This window comes from Aedes aegypti, chromosome 2 (assembly GCF_002204515.2).
Source record: "Aedes aegypti strain LVP_AGWG chromosome 2, AaegL5.0 Primary Assembly, whole genome shotgun sequence".
In the NCBI taxonomy this organism is placed as follows: Eukaryota; Metazoa; Arthropoda; class Insecta; order Diptera; family Culicidae; genus Aedes; species Aedes aegypti.
In genome coordinates this window covers 136,696,856-136,716,481 of record NC_035108.1, presented here as the reverse complement: position 1 = coordinate 136,716,481, position 19,626 = coordinate 136,696,856, and the positions used below count along the sequence as shown (strand labels likewise).

The following is a 19,626-nucleotide window of genomic DNA, read 5'->3' as shown; positions in this document are numbered from 1 at the left end:
TCAAGAGTTACTCCGGAAATTCCCCTAGATTTTCTCCGCGAAGTATCCCAGAGTTCCTCCGCGAATTTCTCAAGAGTTTCTCCTGGTTTTCCTCCGGAGTTCCTTAAGTCTTGTTCTTCATTTTGGCATTAAAGTCTTCACTAGGACAGAGCCTGCATCTCAGCTTAGTGTTCTTATGAGCACTTCCACAGTTATTAACTGAGAGCTTTCTTTGCCAAAGTTGCCATTTTCGCATTCGTATCTCGTTTGGCAAGTACGACGATACTCTATGCCCAGGGAAGTCAAGGAAATTTCCACTACAAAAAGATCCTGGACCGACCGGGAATCGAACCCAGACACCTTCAGCATGGCTTTGCTTTGTAGCCGCGGACTTTAACCAAGGAATTGCCGAAGAACAAATTCTCGGTGGAGCTCTGGAGACTTTTTCGGAAGAACTGTTGAGAAACTACCGGTGGAGCTCCAGAGGTACTTCGGAAGAATAATTGGAAGAACTCCGAAAGAATGTATAGAAAAATTCCTGGAGAAACTCTGGAGGAATTTCCAGATCAATTCTGGAGGAATGGATCTTTAAAGTAAACACAATTAACCAAACTTCGAGTGGTTCTTCAAGGAATATTATCAGACATTTTTCCATCGAGTCTATTGAAGATTTTTTCAAGGATTCCTGGAATTCAATTTTTGCATCAACTCATTCATCGATATCCTCATGAGATTTCTTGTTTCAAACATTTTTCAGCACCTCTATAAAGAATTTGTTGGATAATTTGAGAAGAATTGAATTGAAAATTACATGTATTCCTCAAAAAACATCTGGAGAAAATCCAGTTTTAATTTGTTGACGATTATCCTGCTTTTATAAGAGAACTTGAGAGATTCCTGGTGTAATCCCTAGATAAATTTCAACACGAATACCTTAGTAAATATCAGGATGAATTTAGTAAGCACTTTTAAACGAATCCCACTACAAATTTGGTGAGTGTTACCATGAACAATTTCTTAAAGAAGAGCTGAAAAATTCATAGAAGAGTTTATTTGACAATTCCTCGGTGTAGACATTTTTTTTAAATGTCTGGATGCATCCCTGAATTAATTTCTCGAGATATTCTTGAATAGTTAATAGGGCTGGGGTAACTTCTAGCAAAGTTTCTAGGTTATTTTTGAATGAATCATTAAACAATTTAACTCCTGGCGTTAACAGTTGAATGAGATTCACAGTAAAATTGGGACTGGGATACACTCAAAGCTTTTAAGTATCGTAGAAAAATTCCTGGAGAAACTCTGGAGGAATTTCCAGATCAATTCTGGAGGAATGGATCTTTAAAGTAAACACAATTAACCAAACTTCGAGTGGTTCTTCAAGGAATATTATCAGACATTTTTCCATCGAGTCTATTGAAGATTTTTTCAAGGATTCCTGGAATTCAATTTTTGCATCAACTCATTCATCGATATCCTCATGAGATTTCTTGTTTCAAACATTTTTCAGCACCTCTATAAAGAATTTGTTGGATAATTTGAGAAGAATTGAATTGAAAATTACATGTATTCCTCAAAAAACATCTGGAGAAAATCCAGTTTTAATTTGTTGACGATTATCCTGCTTTTATAAGAGAACTTGAGAGATTCCTGGTGTAATCCCTAGATAAATTTCAACACGAATACCTTAGTAAATATCAGGATGAATTTAGTAAGCACTTTTAAACGAATCCCACTACAAATTTGGTGAGTGTTACCATGAACAATTTCTTAAAGAAGAGCTGAAAAATTCATAGAAGAGTTTATTTGACAATTCCTCGGTGTAGACATTTTTTTTAAATGTCTGGATGCATCCCTGAATTAATTTCTCGAGATATTCTTGAATAGTTAATAGGGCTGGGGTAACTTCTAGCAAAGTTTCTAGGTTATTTTTGAATGAATCATTAAACAATTTAACTCCTGGCGTTAACAGTTGAATGAGATTCACAGTAAAATTGGGACTGGGATACACTCAAAGCTTTTAAGTATCGTAAGCGTGTTACTGCTTCCAAATGTTTAGCAGCATCCTTGCAGTCTTTGGAACATTGCACAGAGCCTTTAAATAAACTGATATGAATCAACCAGACCAGATAAACATTTTCTGTATGTTCAATGTTGTTTCATCAATATTGTTATGCAGTACTTTGAAACATTAACTCTACGAGCAATGACAATTATTGCTTACAATTCAGATCAATCATCAACAGAAAAATAACAAACCGATCAATGTTTTACTACACTCCTTCAACATTTTGTAAAGTTGATTTCCATCGGACAAAAACGATTTATTTTAAGTTTCAAACAGCATGCAAAAGAACCCACAGCAGTGTGTGCTTAATCATACGCGCCAAGCTGTTGTTGTCTAAACCTGAGATCAAGTGTGCTGTGCGCGGATGCAAACAATGCGTCAAGTTTTGCAACACAGTGGGGTGAAATGAACTGTTACCTGTTGCGTTTACGGACCAAAATTTATGACCCAAAGTGGCGTGTTCAAATCAAAATTGCAAGAGAACGCGTAGAGATAGCAGTTTGGTGCCAAAGAACGAATTGTAGAGCAGCTTGAAGCACACAACTTTGCTTAAGACAAGCATGAAATTTATTACGCATTTTTTAAAGTAAACTGACAAAAACAAGAGAAAAATCACTACCTTTGAACTTATTTGCTCTTAAAAATGAATTTATTTGCAAAACCCATTAGATGTAAAGTTGTTAGTAGATTGGAAATTTAATTAGCTTTCAAATGGAAGTAAGAGAATTGAGATTCGTTGAACTATTCCAAAGTTATAACCACTTAAAGACAAACATATCCTAAAACATTAAATGTTTAATAACTCTGTAACAGTTAAGATTTGACCATATCCGTAGAACGATTTTTTTCATCTAACATGGTCCTCTATCACCCCTTAAAATGTCTGCACTCACAAACCTAACACCCTGTATGACAAATATGAATCATTCGTTATGCTTTGCAATTATAAATAACGATAAAATTGGAAAAAATCGCATTGGTCTAGAATGATTTTCACGAGATAACCATTTTCACGAATGTTCCGGATGCCATCACAGTTGCAACTTTTGTCCATGAACAATATAAATCATACGTAAGGTTCTGAAATTATAAGTTTTGATATCATTGGAAAAAATCTTGATAGTCTAGAATGATTTTCACGAAATTACATTTTTTACGAACGTTCCGGATCTTCCGGAGGCCATTATAGTAACAACTTATGTCCATAAACAATCCAAATCATCCATTTGTTCTATATTCATGAATTCTGATATCATTGGAAAAAAAACATGGTAGTCTAGGATGATTTTCACGAAATGATCATTTTTACGGATGTTCTGTATCTTTAGAAGGCCATTACAGTGACCAATTACGCCATAAATAATCCAAATCATCCATTTTGTTCTATATTTATAAATTCTGATATCATTGGTAAAAATCTATCACTTATAACTATGCACAATATAAATCATCTGTTAGGTTATACAATCATAAATTATGATATCATTGGAAAAATCGTGGTGGTCCAATATAATTTTCACAAAATGACCGTTTTTACGGATGTTCCGGAACTTCCGGAGGCCATTATTGTGGTCACATATGTCCGCGAAAAAACAATATCATTCGAAATGTTCTACAATTATGAATTCTAATATCATTGAAAAAAAAAATCGTGGAGGCTTGTGAGGATTTTCACCAGATGACCATTTTTACGGATGCTCCGGAACTTCCAGAGGCTCCATTATAGTGGCCACTCATGTCGATAAGTAATTCCATTCATCTATTACGTTCTTTGATAATGGATTCCGATGAGTTTGCAAAAAAAAAACGCAGCTGTCTAGTACGACTTTCACGATTTGACCATTTTCACAAATATTCCGGATTTTTCGGAGAACCATCAAAGCCAAGTTATTCCCGAGATGTGTGTAACCATCTCCTCACTGAACGGCACCTTTCTGATAAGATTTGGGTAACTGGGCGACGAATCCATTTGAGAACCAGAGCTATTTGGTCAGCTCAGCGTGAAAAACGAGAAAAAACACATATTTGCATCTCCATAAATGGGGACCACCCCCCTCCTGGCGGTGCGGCATCAACGCCCGCTATTCCCCTTCATATTAAAAATCGGTTGGGGCATTGCTGAGAACGAGCATTTTGAAAATTTTATGTTCGTCCCAACACTTTGCGGCATTTTGAACTGAACGCGAGCCAAAAATGAACGGTGACCGAGCCAAATTTGCACTTGAACGTAGTAGTCAATGAACTTACAAGCAAGAGCTTGACATTGCTCAAGAACAGCCAGTTCAGTTCACAATAATGTTTGGAGTTTCCACTTGAGAAATCAATCTATCAATTGCTGTAATTTATTATGAATATAGAAATCATACAGTGTATGATACAGCCCTTGATATTATGAATATCAAAAACACAACATTGATCTAGATTTTGTCGTAAATCAGTCAAAACTGATCGCGTTCATTTTTCGGCTGGCACGGGTTCATATTTTTGAACTGCTCAATGTTCAAGCCTACTTGATCGCTGCGTTCAACAAAATGAACTGGAACGCGAACTGAACGCGTTCAAATTCAATGCGGGTTAAGTGAGACTTGTGCATTTCAAAATTATAAAATAATTTCATTTTTATATAATTTCTCATAAATACAAAAATGCTTCATAATGCACACAAACTGTCCAGATAAGTGGGTTCTGGTCGAAGTTCTAGTCAAAAAGTACTCGTCTAAAGGCAGGGTTGAGTATTAGATGAGTAATACCAGACACTGTATAGGAAATTGTTTTGATAAATTAACTAAACACAAAAATAATGGTAGAAGAAATTGAATAAAAGAAGTGTCGATTGTTCAAAGAATATCGGAATATCATCAAAACCAGGTGATAAATGATCAAAATTGACACAGATTCTGAAAATGGAAGTTTTTTGAGAACTTGTATGAAAGGGAAGAAAAATGTTTGGATACAAAAAAAATCATCACAAATGAATGAATTTATCAGTGGTAAAAATGGTTTTGTCGCTGGTAGAGGCATTTACTTTAAGGCTAAGTAGCCCGTCATTCGTTTTGGCAATAATGATGACTTTTCAGCTTGCATTTCAAAGTGAAAAAACTCAGTCTTCTTAGTTCTTATTGACTTCAAAAAGTATCACTGTACCGTTTTGACTCATATTCCGAACACTTAAGGCCAACAGTGACTTCAAATGCATCGGTTTGGCATAAATTAGCTGATATTTGTGAAAATTTTAATTTGTTCGCAAAGTCTAACTGTTAGTTGTTGGGTGTAACGATAAAAAAGTTTATTTAAACTTGTTTAGTATTGTTTTTACGTAAAAGTATAGAACTACATTTTGATTCAAATCCCGAACACTCTGTTCATTCTGTCTCATATTCCGAACACCTTGACTCAAATTCCGAACAGCACGAATAAATCATATTAAATTGAATAATTTCGCAAATAAATGTATCTGAGCTTGTTCTTTTGGTCTTAAACTAGAAAATCATCACTAATTCCGCGGTATAAAATATATTGGAGACGCTGAAATAGAATTGTAATTGACTGCCATTTCCTTGTAATTTGATGATATATTTCAGCGAAACATTTCAACCAAATCGCCATACAAAAACCGAGTGTTCGGAATATGAGTCTGTTCGGAATTTGAGACAAAACGGTACGCGCTAACATGCATGAAGTATGCTGATACTTTTTCAGCTGTGTCAGTGCAAAATCAACTGATTTTCTTTGATTCGAAATCGTGAGATGAATTAGCAACAATCATCAACGACGCGTAAAAATTTCAATGACGGCCTAGTTCGCCTTAAGATTAAACTCATAAACTTTTTACGCACCTGCAGAAACAAGCTTCCATGTGCCTACGCATGTGCGAACGCATACGCTAGCGTCCGGTGCATTCATGATGTATTGCTCGAAGCTGATGATATATTTATTGAGAGTCCAATAAATCAATTTGTCCTGCTAGCAACTACACTTGCAATAACGGGTTCTTAAGTTTGAAATAGATACCGATGAACTCGTTCTGGATCAGAATGGATGTAGGGAAAGTGTACCAGTTATGGCCATAGTGGTTCCCTATTTGGCCATATGAGAAATTTTGACAACTTTCACATCTAAAATCTTTTTGAACGTTTTTACATCAAGATATATCTTAAATCTAACATCTACAACACACAAAACTTTTCAAAATTTGAAGATATTAAAGTTATCACGTATGGCGAAATAGGGAACCACTATGTCCATAACTGGTACACCTACCCTAAGTACATTCTCCTTAGGTGGAAGTTTACTTTTCTCGGTAAAAAAGGGAATATTTAAAATAGCAAACAATGAGTTTTAGAAAACTTCTAGATACTTATTTGTAAACTCTTTGGAACTTCTGAGATTCAAGGAGGAGAAAGCTCTAAAAATGTCTTTCAAATTTCTTGGAAATCCTAAGCGTTTTTCGACCCTGGTAAACTTCTTTGTTCGTTTTTGGAAATCCCTCTAGAGAATCCTCCGAATTCTTAAAAACCAGTGTGTACTTTTGGAAGCCGCTTAGAACCTTTTTTTTAAATTTTCCAAGAACCGCTGAGAACCCCTCACAGTTTTTTCGCGAATTCATTCCGGATCTACTGAACGTTGAAGAATAAATTACGTAAAACTTTTTAAAAACATAACTCACCATTCATACTTTAGTAGAAAAGTTTTTTGTATGAAAACAAAAAAAATGAATTGCGCATGAGAAAATTCTCAATTATTTCCAATACATTCATGCTTGCTTATTTCCTGTTTGAATACATTCCTGCTTGCTTATATCCTGATTTGAAGTAGTATTTTATACAAAACGCTTTAAAACTTGTGAACAAACATTTGTATATAACATAGTATCATTTTCTAATTTTCTTTAACGAAATTATCATAAATTGAGCTTTAATTTTAATCTAATATATTGAAAAGTTTAAAAAAAACTTGTTAAAACAATGCTGATTTTACTTGACGGCAATACTTGTTTACACAGTAGACTAATTTTGTGCTGCGAAAAATTTGCAACAGTTTCCACGCTGACTGTTCACTTTAGAGCACATGGGCGAGGCGTCGGCCAGATCGCTGCCCACACGGTCTCGGAGTGTCAGCTAATCAGATACCTTCGGCTGGGTATCCCTCTTTACACCTGGTTTGCAAATTGACAGCACGAACGAAAGGCGGTGAGGTAAAAAGCAGCCCTGGTACCTACCATCCATTAGCATAGCAGCAATAATTTATGCGTGCAAAACAGTGTAGGAATATCGGTGTGATTATTTGAGCGAGTGCTTCTATGTGGGAAAAACTGGTAAAACTGTCACTGCGGGGGTCGACCTTAGTCTGTAATGTGCTAATTAGTCAACTGATGTGAAGTGGGTCTTCGGAGCAGTGATCTGAAACAAGAGAATTAATTCTTGACACTCTTTTCCAATTTGCAGGAACGTATGGTACAAATCACACGACAGAAAGTCGGTGGCCTAGGATTAAGCATAAAGGGAGGAGCCGAACACAAGCTTCCAATACTGATATCCCGAATCTACAAAGATCAGGCTGCTGATGCAACGGGTCAGCTCTTCGTGGGTGACGCCATCATTAAGGTAAATATGTTTCTATTGGTATTGAATGGATCGAATTGGTATTGTTTGATAAATCAATATGAGATTATTTGCAATCACAACGTTGACGTACTGCTTCTGAAGCAAAATGTCATTGGTTCAGAGTATATTTTGATTTTTCCTCATGCTTATTTTCTACCCAGTTAGAGTGTTTCCTGATTTTCTTCATAATCTATAATATTTTTTCATAAATCATGATCGAAACTGTAAAAAAAAACTTCGATGATTGTTATCATAAATTATTTAACATTCAAAAACATATAACATTAACAACTACAGACTACTGATCAATTATTTTACATGAGAAAAAACTAACCTTGCAAGATCTGTTCATTGCTATTACACTGTTCGACAAAAAAAAATTTGGATCGATCAGGGACGCATTTATATGGGTCTTGAAGTGCAAGAAAAGTATAGAAAGAGGCCGTTTTCAAATGATTTGCAGCACCCCTGGATTATTTGTTGATAAAGCTTGAAAATTTGGCATTTTTAATCACAAAAAGTGTAATAAGCAAAATATCAATATCTTTTTAAATTCAATTATTTAACCATTGAATTTGTCAAATCAATATTTTTTAGCAATGGATGACTTCAGGGAAACGAGCAACCATTTCAGAAGAATATTGGCATCTATTTTGTATATGAATTTGGAATGTTAACGATCATTAAGCAAGTACGTGAGGATGTGCACCATATAAATACTCCTTTTTTCTATTTCACACATCTGGTTCATTATATAATAATTATTATAGGTTCAGAAGAAGCTTGATTAGGATTTTATTCTTTGCTCCATTAGATAAAGCAATGAGCAATGGAATCCAGTAACATTTGATTTCAACAAGGACACGGCGACTACGGGAAATTTATGTGTCTGTTATATTTATATGGGCTGGTTGGTCTAATAAAGTCTCAGCAGAAATACAAAATTGATATAGGTTGGACACTGACATGTAAGTGGTCTTACATGCGCTAGCTGGTTTATCAGGAGACGATGTCTGTAAAAAAATGTGATAACATTGTTATTTGCGATTTCTAAATATTTCGATAGGTTCTCATTAAAAATAGCTTACTTATTGTGAGATTAATTTTCATCAGAATATCCCTACAAAAATTACAGAATAACAGAAAATAGCAATAAATAATTTAGTAATCAACATTGTCACATTTTTTTTTGCGAAAGCCGCTCAGGCAGGCATGAGCTTTTTATGATTCAGTTTGTGCACAATGCTGATCATTTGTGAAAACTGATTTAGTGGTAACATGCCTGCTTTTTACTTGTAAGATGAAAAAAATTCTGGTTAAACCATTTCCGATTTTTTTTTATTCTACATTTTACATATTTTTCGGCAATTTTAATCAAACTTCTTAATTTTGAGATTTAGAATAAATTTCACAAAAAATTGTGATATAATCTAAATGAGTAAAATACTTTTTTTTATATGTCTTCCTGTTCAAAGAAATAAAAACAGACGTTACGTGAAGTTTCGCAAAATTGTTTATCATAAATGTATTGATAAATTGTTTCTTTACTCAATCGAAAAGCATTTTTACTCATTTAGAGAATACAGGAATGGGGGTTCATAAATGGACACGTTTGGCCTCATAAGGGAAGCGAGTTTAAAATTAATTTTAATGGTTGACTTCTTTATGTTTCCAATATGCTTACAGCTAAACCCATTTGATGAAAACAGCCCATTGAACAAGAAACCAACGTTCAATTTGAAAATTTGATTAAATTTGCCGAAAAAATGTAAAATGTAGAACAAAAAAAAAAGATTTGGAAATGGTTTAACCAGATATTTTTTCATCTTATAAGTAAGAAGCAGGCATGTTACCACTTAACCAGTTTTCACAAATGATTAGTATTGTGCACAAACTGAATCAAAAAGAGCTCATGCCTGCCTGAGTGGCTGTCGAGTGGTGTCACAACAAAGGTGAAATTGTTGATTACTGAATTGTTGGTTGCTATTTTACGTTAGTCTGTAATTTCTAGGGATATTCTGATAACAAATGGACCTCACGATAGGTAATCTATTTTTAATGAGTACGTATCAAAATCTTAAGAAATCGCAAATAACAATATTGTCACATTTTTCATAGACTTCGCCATCGGTTCCTGATAAACAGACTAGCTCATGTAAGACCAATTACATGTCAGTGTCTAACCTAATTTTGTATTACTGCTAAGAGTTTATTAGACCAACCAGCCCATATAAATATAACAGACACATCAATTTTCCGTAGTCGTCGTATCCTTGTTGAAATCAAATGTTACTGGATTGCATTGCTTATTGCTTTATCTAATGGAGCAAAGAATAAAATCCTAATCAAGCTTCTTCTTGAACCTATAATAATTATTATATAATGAACCAGATGTGTGAAATAGAAAAAAGGAGTATTTATATGGTGCACATCCTCACGTACTTGCTTAATGATCGTTAACATTCCAAATTCATATACAAAATAGATGCCAATATTCTTCTGAAATGGTACACGTTTCCCTAAAGTCATCCAGTGCTAAAAAATATTGAATTGACAAATTCAATGGTTGTATAATTGAATTTATAAAGATATTGATATTTTGCTTATTACACTTTTTGTGATTAAAAATGCCAAATTTTCAAGCTTTATCAAAAAATAATCTAGGGGTGCTGCAAATCATTTGAAAACGGCCTCTTTCTATACTTTTCTTGCACTTCAAGACCCATATAAAAGCGTCCCTGATCCATCCAAACAATTTTTTTTGTCGAACAGTGTTATACAATGTAAATCGATGCATTTCAACAAAAATGTAAATTGTTGCAATTGAGTTACACATAACCAACGCACAATGACGCATTGCTGGACAAAAATTCTAGTTCTTAAAAAAATACTTGTTTTTATTTTATATACAATTGAATGATGTTTTCCAAAAATTTTAGATTGATCAGGTTTGTATTAGATTTCTGGCGTCATCTTACACTCCCATGCAAAAGTTCGGGTTCAACCTTCCAAAAACATACAAATACCGAACTTTTGTACGATACAGACATACATCATATTAAGGAATAAACCCAAACTTTTGCACGATGACTTGAATGACTATTTTATTATAATCACATAGCTTTCAGAATTTTCGGCCAAAATTTCGCAAGTGCCTTAAGGTGATTGTAGAACGAAGCCACAACTTGAGTTTTCAAGAGCACAAGACTGGAGAACCTAACAGTGCTCCGCGTTGAAAATTTATCCCACTGGTCACCACCAGCAAGCAAGATTGATTTTCAACGCGAACAGTTGTCAGATTCTCCAGATTTGTGCACTAGAAAATTCAAAGTTTGGCTTCGAATATAAATTTACGTTTCTAATGTCGCATCAACTTAAAATTTGGATTAAATGCGTAAACCATGTTTTTGAGTATGTCACAACCAAAGGTAAAAATTAAGTAAACAAAATTCGTTAAATATTTGTTTCCAAATGCTTACTACGTAAGATTAACTTGTTTCCTTTCGAATGCGGTGGGATTATACGGCTAATTTACTCTCTATAGATCACGAAGCCTTCCTTAGCCGAGTGGTTCGAGTCCGCGGCTACAAAGCAAAGCCATGCTGAAGGTGTCTGGGTTCGATTCCCGGTCGGTCCAGGATCTTTTCGTAATAAAAATTTCCTTGACTTTCTTGGGCATAGAGTATAATCGTACCTACCAAACGATATACGAATGCGAAAATGGCAACTTTGGCATAGAAAACTCTCAGTCAATAACTGTGGAAGTGCTCATAAGAACACTAAGCTGACAACCAGGCATTGTCCCAGTGAGAACGTTAATGCCAAGAAGAAGATCAGGGAGATATGGGCAATAGTTTCAAATTCTTTCGGGCATGCTACTATAGAAAGCCGTCATGTGCTAGCGGTGTATAGAATTTGAGTACACTCATATTATTCTAATTTTCTAAAATAGTTTTTGCAAACAATACAATGATCTAAAGGCATTCACAAACAATTATTTTCAATAGCTTCATCTGATCTGCTACAACTTCGTGAACTTAAAAACTCAACTCATACTCCTCTCAAGCTGAGTGAAAAAATTACCTGTGTAATTAATACGTTTGACCAACTCTAAACCATATGACTATACGTGTGGCTGAGAGTTATCTGCTACTTGCAGCTTTACTATGCTGAGCACACATTTTTGTTTATGCATCCCATCCTGAGTGAATATCTCGAAAAAATTAGAAAAAAATAAGCTGACTCCAATGATCATCCCACTTTTGTTCCTTCGAGATGTGCAAGGCAATGTGTTCTACTCTTCTGCCTTTAGCTTGCCTATCGGTAATTCAGCTCGCTGGCCATCAGGGTACTCCACTCTACCTTTGTTAACTTAATTAAATCCGAACACAAAAAAGTGCCACCCAACATATATAATCCCAGAGCCTCAACGTTCCTGAGCCGGATGTAATCAAACACAAAAAAGTCATGAAGGGCTCATTTCGCATTCTGGGGAAAAGCCACATTTGAAAACCACACAAACCCACACATCTCTTGGCGAAACGAGTATCTAACATGGGCTAAAGGCAGAACATAGCTATATCCAGCTTACACGGAAACGGATTGGAAGCATGTTTGTGGGCTTGTGCTCATCTATACGTGACTGCGGAAGTATGGGCCGAGGCTAAGTTACATCCCTCAGGATGGTTTGAAATTGTGCCACAACGAATAGGGTACATGCATGTGTCGTGCAATGAATGTCGAAGGATGCTCCAGAGTGCGAGTGCAAGTGTCGTTTTGCTGAATGATTATCCTCGATGAAAGTCTAGTCTAGTCATTTGTCTTCATAGTCCCACAAACGCATTGAACATGACTGAGTATGGATCGAAGTGTTTAGATTGATTATTCCTAAACGAATGTTCCATGAAACTCCCTAATGCATAGAAGAAAGTAGTTCAATCTCGATTGATGGTCATATTTTGAACGATAATAAAATCTGATAGAACCATTCACTGAATCAACAATTTCACGCCACTATACTCGGTTCGTGGCCGCTCTCTATCTTCGGTCCTGCCTCTTCTTATTTTTCTTCTTGGCATTACGTCCTCACTGGGACAAAGCCTGCTTCTCAGCTTAGTGTTCTTATGAGCACTTCCACAGTTATTAGCTAAGAGCTTTCTTTGCCAAGGTTGCCATTTTCGCATTCGTATATCGTGTGGCAGGTACGATGATACTTTATGCACAGGGAAATCCAGGAAATTTTCATTACGAAAAGATCCTGGACCGACCGGGAATCGAATCCAGACACCTTCAGCATGGCATTGCTTTGTAGCCACGGACTCTACCCACTCGGCTAAGGAAGGCCCCAGTCCTGCCTCAAGGTCGCTAAATCGTTCGTGGTTCATCCTTCGTCACCACACACCGTTTTCCTGCACACCGCCAAAGATCGTCCTAAGCATCCGACGTTCGAAGACTCTAAGTGCTTGCAAGTCATCCTCGAGCATCGTCCACGTTTCATGCCCGTAGAGGACTACCGGCCTTACGAGCGGTTTATACATGGTACATTTTGTGCGGATGTGAATCTTTTTTGACCGCATTTTCTTGTGGAGGCCATAGAAGGCCCGACTTCTACTGATGATGCGCCTCCGTATTTCTCGGCTAACGTTATTGTCAGCCGTCAGCAAGGATCCAAGATAGACGAATTCGTCGACCACCTCGAATGTCGTAACACTGCTACCTAGGCGAGCCCTGTCGCACTCGGCCCCACCAGCTAGCATGTACTTTGTGTTGGTCGCATTCTCTACCAGTCCAACTTTTGCTGCCTCGCGTTTCAGTCGGGTGTATAGGTCTGCCACCTTTTCAAATTTTCGGCCAACGATGTCCATATCATTCGCGAAGCAAACAAATTGACTGGATCTCGTAAAAATCCTACCCCGGCTGTAAATCCCGGCTCTTCATACAACATCTTCTAGCAAAATATTGAACAACAGGCGCAAATCACATTGTCGAAGTCCCCGGCGGGATCCAAACGAACTGAAATGTTCTCCTGAAACCTTCTCACAATTTTGCACACCTTCCATCGTTGTTCTTATCAGTGTCGTGAGCTTCCCGGGAAAACTGATCTCGTCCATGATTTTCCATAGCTCTACGCGGTCGATACTAGATACTATCGTATGCCGCCTTGAAATCGATGAAAAAGCAATGCGTTGGGACCTGGTATTCACGACATTTTTGGAGGATTTGTCGTACAGTAAAGATCTGGTCCATCGTCGATCGGCCGTCAACGAAGCCGGTGAACTCGTTTACTACAGGTGACAGACGACGAAAGATGATCTGGGATAATACTTACGAAAGTTCTGACAATCTAACTAACTTGAAAGGCGTTTCTTGTAAATGGGGCATATTACCCCTTCCTTCCACTCCTCCGGTAGCTCTTCTGTTTCCCAGATTGTGCCTATCAGCCGGTGCAGATAAATGGTCAGCCTCTCCGGGCCCATCTTGATGAGTTCAGCTCCGATACCATCTTTAGCAGCAGCTTTACTGTTTTTGAGCTGATGAATGGCATCCTTAATCTCTCTCAACGTGGGAGCTGGTTGGTTTCGATCGCCCGCAGTACTGACGAAGGCTTTTCCTCCGTTGTCCCGTCCATCATAGTCTCTCAGCACCAATCAGGTGTTGGTCGAAGTGCAGTTTCCACCTTTCGTCCGTCCCTGCATATCTCGGCTCGCGGCACGAAGCCGTTGCGGGATGTGTTGAGCTTCTGATAGAACTTACGTGTTTCTTGAGACCGGGACAGCTTTTTCATCTCCTCCCGGCGGCGTTTTTTCCCGAAAGAGGCGGATCTTCTGTTGCCGTTTCCATCTGTTGTATAACCAGAAAGAAAGCTCTGCGAGGATTCAAAATAATATTTTAAAAATGATTCTGAAGCTTCCTCCCTGGTGTAGTACTAATTATTTAAGACAATCTGGGGTAATATGCACCCTTGAGGCAAAACGACCCACGGTGCTCATTTAGGTTATTTGTGGAGTGATTGGGATAACTTTTCATCACTTATAGTAAGTATCCCCAGAATACGAATTGACAAGAAAAATTCACGGAAAATGTCTCAATTTTTCCAAAATATTCACCGAACTCCAAAAAGTCGGTGCATATTACCCCAGACACCATACAAAGAATATCCAATGTTGAAGCATTGGAACGAATGTCAAATAAAACTATTAATAATTTTAGACAAAAATCGTTACAATCTTCTATTGCCACGATTTATGCATTTTATATTTAGGAAAATTTTGGTGCGGGCTCCGTGGCCGTTCAATTAGTGTTACCAAGCATTTAGCCGCATCGAGTCGAGAAATGTGGGTTCGATTAGAAAGATTATAATTTGAATAAGCACAAAATTCATCAATACAATGCCCGTTCGATTTTGGCAATATGATAAAAATTCGAAACGACGTGATAAAAAATAGAAACCTAAATCGAACGGTTGACTTTTTTTAACATTTATCACCGTAATAATTACTACGAATTAAATGTACCTATTTTAAACATGGTAAGCCTCAAAAAGGTCCACAGAAATATTAAAATTAACTGGATTGGTAGCTGATGATCTATCATGATTCATTTTTTTAATATGCAATTCCGTGTTGCCAAATTCGAACGATCAAACGTTCGGACCCGTGCCAAAATCAAACAGGCACTGTATCGATACTTAACTCGAGCAAAATTTTTATTAATACATTTATTTGCAGATCCCTAAAATTACATATACATGCAGCAAAATGATAGATTACTTTGAATATTATCAATATGACGGCAATGAAATACATCCATGGTATGCTTGATATTTTGATGAAACGATGCTTTTGGAATAATAACTATCAATTTCAAATTTGAACACTTTTACCTTGGTCTATTGAAAAAAAAAAATAACGAAATTTGCTCATTAATTTTGAATTTATTCTTGAAGTATTCTCAATATAGTTATCTAAGTTGCAGTAATATGCTCTTTCGTGTTATTAAATAAAAACAAGATTTCATTAAAATATTATTTAACATAAAACTGATCTAAAAATATCTCATATTACTCAACAATCTCAATTTTGATATGAAAACCTATTGGCTTTTCTAGACAAAAAGGGACGATAGCAGTTCAATTATCGTTACGCGATTTGACTTACTACTCGGTCATCTTCAGACTTATCGAGCTGCTTCTAACTTTATCATTTCGTCAGGCAAAATAAACTTGCCTGACAGAAGGCTTAAGCTTGATGCGTTTGAAGATGACCGAAGAGTCATAGGTCGAAACGCGTAACGATAATTAAGCTACTATTGTCCTTTCTTTTTCACCGAGAAAAGCCAATAAGTTTCCACATTATACGTTGCACGGTGATCAACACTCATTAGTGATTGCGCAGTTATTTTATGATCAGGTTGAAGGCAATTCCCGCCTAAGGAATCTTGCTGTTATAAGGTTTTGACGTTTTGAAGTTTACCTTTACACGACAACACACTTGTCAAATGTATGTGCTCCGGTGGGGATCGAACCTACGACTCCCTATTCGCTAGGTGGGCGCTTCAACCTACAAGCCCCTTGAGAGACCGGACAGTTGTTCGAATATATGAGATGTATATTTGACACATACACCGTCGTGTACATTAGGGTGCCAATGGAATGTATGGGAAAAATTTTGCCATCGAATTTCAAAAAAAGGTAGGGCTCAAAAGTTTTGTCTCCTCGAAAAAAGTCCCCATGCAAAATTTGAGCTCAATCGGACTTCATTAAGTGGACCCCCAAAGCGGTCAAAGTTTGGCTTTTTTGACCCATGAAAAATCTCCAACATGAAATTTCCGAAATCGAAATTTTTTTTTTGATGCCAGATGTCTTAGAAATGCATGAAACGTCGAGATCTGGTGTTATTTGGAAAAATTTTTTTGTTGAAAAAATCGACCTTTTGGGACTTAGTAAATTTTTGAGTTGGGGGAGAGAATTGAATTTGAAATGAACGATTTGAATTCAATTGCTGAGAAATTCAAGGCAATAGTATTGAAACATATCCTATATGATTGTTGGCCACTGAAAGCATATGATATGTGATATTTCATTAGGGTGGTTCATTTACTTTCCATTAGGGTGGTCCTTTTTGTTAAAAAATAAAAAAAAAATAAAAAATAGAATTTTAATTGAATAATGAAGACAATAGTATTGGAACATCTCTCACATTATCGTCAGCCATTTTCTACATTTAATATGTGGTATTTTATTAGGGTGGTTCACTTATTTTTCATTACGGTGGGCCTTTCTGTCGAAAAATCATAATTTGAATGGGATATTAAAACAATAGTATTTTATCACCTCTTTCATCATCGCAGGCCATTTTCTTCATTAGATTCGTGATATTTCATTGGGAAGGCTCACTTATATTCAATTACGGTGATTCTTTAAAAAAAAATGAGTATTTGAATGGAATAGTCAATACAAGAGTAATTAAACATCTCCTATGTCATCGTAGGCCACTGTTAATGTATAATATGTGATATTTCATTGGGGCTATTGTCCTCAGTTTTGCATAAGGGTGATCATTTAATTTGTAAAATATTCTCAACAGATCTAACAAATCAACTTTGTTTGTATAGTTTTGAATCATGATTCTTTATTGGCATGCAACTCTTCGTTAAGCTATTTTCATTAAGGGTTTCTTTTGAATAGTTAAAATAAAACGTTCCAATCATCAGTGAATTCAGTGAAGCACAACTCTAACTGCCATAATCAAAATACAGATAAAAAAGGAATGAAATAATTTTTGACGTATACAAATTACGACAATTGCTTGATGGGCGACGATGAAGGGCAACAAAAGTGTTTAGTTTATATTTTCAAAAGAGATTTTCAGCCCTGGGCTCCTTCATTCCCGAAACAAAAGTACGTTGCCTTCTGCTTGCTATAGTACACGCGATTCGGTTGTGACAACGTAGGTAATTCAAGTTTTGACAATCAGTTCTCGTTTATTCTTCAAAGATGTAACAAAGTTCCTTCAAGAAATTTCGTCGGAATTTCATATGGATTTTTTCGTTGGAGTTTTCAACGGAATTTTCTTTGGAGTTTCCTTTTGAATTTTAATCGGAATTTCCTTCGAAATTCCTTTTAAAAATTTTTATTTGACTTTTCTACGAAATTTCCTTTTTTTTTCTACGGAATTTTTATCAAAATCGGAAATTTATCCTGAATTTGCTTCGGAATATCCTGTGGAATTTTCTTCGGTACCTTTAGAAGTGCCCTTTTGAATTTTCTGTGGTATTTCCTTCGAAATTTCCTATGAAGTGTCCTCCGGAATTTCATTCTGAACTTTTCATTGGAATTTTCTTCGAAATTTACTTCGGAGTTTCTTTTTGAGTTTCCTTCGAAATTTGCTTTGGAGTTTTCTTCCGAATTTCTTCTAGAGTTTGTTTCGGAATTTCCTGTGTTATTATCTTTGGAGCTTCCTTCAGAATTGTATTCGAAATATTATTTGGAATTTCTTTCAAAGCATTGGAATTTACTATGGAAATTCCTTCGAAATTTTCTTTGGAGCTTTCTTCGGAATTTCATTTGGGATTTCTTTTGGACCTTTGAAATTTACTGCGGAATATTCTTAGAAATTTCCTTTACAATTTTCTTTGGAATTTCCACAGAGTTTTCTTGAGAATTTTCTTACAAATTTGCTTTGGATATTCCATAGAAAATTCCTTAGAAATTTTCTATGAAATTTCCTTTTAACTTCCTTTTTTCATTGCAATTTGCTTCGGGATTTGCTTTGGAATTTTCTTTGGAATTTCCTTAGAAATTCCCTTTTGAATATGCTTTGGATATTTTTCAGAATTGTCGTCGGAATGTCCTTTGGAATGTGCTTCAGAATTTATTTTGCAATTTTATTCATTTTTTTTAAATATTTTTTTTGGGATTTCCCTTGTATTTTCGAAAGTTTCCATCGAAGTTTCCTTTGGAATTTCTTTTGGAGCTGTGATCTTTTCTTCGAAATTTCCTTAGAAATTCCTTTTTGAATTTCATTCGGAATTTGCTTTGAATTTTTTTATGGAATTTCCTATGGAGTTTTCGGAAATTCCTTTGGAATTTTCCACGGATTTTTCGTCGGAATTCCCTTGGGTTTTTTTTCGGACCTATTAGTAATAACATTCTTTTCCTATAGAAATATTGATAACCGAAGTAATTTTTAATGATTAATTATCATATAATATTATATATTTGTATGTACAGACTCGTCGACTTATTGGTATGTAAAGTAAGCCAAAATAATATAGAGTTCTGTTTGATCCTTCGACCTTGACACTTGCTTTTCCCGGGGCAAGCGACGAGGGCAGGATCAAACATGTCGCGCGTCGGTCTCGTAAGTGAAAAAGTGGCGTGATCGGTGAGTTCGGTTGAAGAAAGTGAAAAAGTGCCGCGATCGGTTAGTTCTGTTTGATCTTTCGACCTTGACACTTGCTTTTCCCGGGGCAAGCGACGAGGGCAGGATCAAACATGTCGCGCGTCGGTCTCGTAAGTGAAAAAGTGGCGTGATCGATGAGTTCGGTTGAAGCACGGTGTACTATATTTAAGAAGGTGATATATTCCGAAAACTGACAGCTACTTGACGACGTCATTCCTATCCACCTCGAACAAATTTTCAAAAATAATGATCTAGTGATCCGGATGGTATATGGTACGATAGGAGTGACGTCACATGTTTTCAACCAAACTTGATGTTTACATCAGTGAAGAGCCTGCCTTGTTAATTTTTTATGCCGTGGGTTGAAGAAAGTGAAAAAGTGCCGCGATCGGTTAGTTCTGTTTGATCCTTCGACCTTGACGCTTGCTCCTGGGCAGTGCGTCAAGAAAGCCCGAACAGTTTTTTTTTTTTATTCTTTTTGGGTCGCGCGCTTATTTTTTTTTTTTCCTGAGTGCTTTTTTATAGCCGAGTAAACGAGTGAAGCCGAAAGTGGATTGTGGCTGCTCAGTCAAGGATA

General features: G+C 36.3%; 1 protein-coding gene across 1 annotated transcript in view; it reads left to right on the top strand.

Annotated features, from left to right (window-relative positions):
* LOC5564412 (gamma-1-syntrophin) overlaps positions 1-19,626 on the top strand; it is a 183,472-nt gene that overhangs the window by 139,069 nt on the left and 24,777 nt on the right. The window contains exon 4 of the mRNA XM_021842528.1: positions 7,489-7,647. Within this exon, the coding sequence (XP_021698220.1) occupies positions 7,489-7,647 (159 nt within the window). The remainder of the gene's footprint in view (positions 1-7,488; positions 7,648-19,626) is intronic.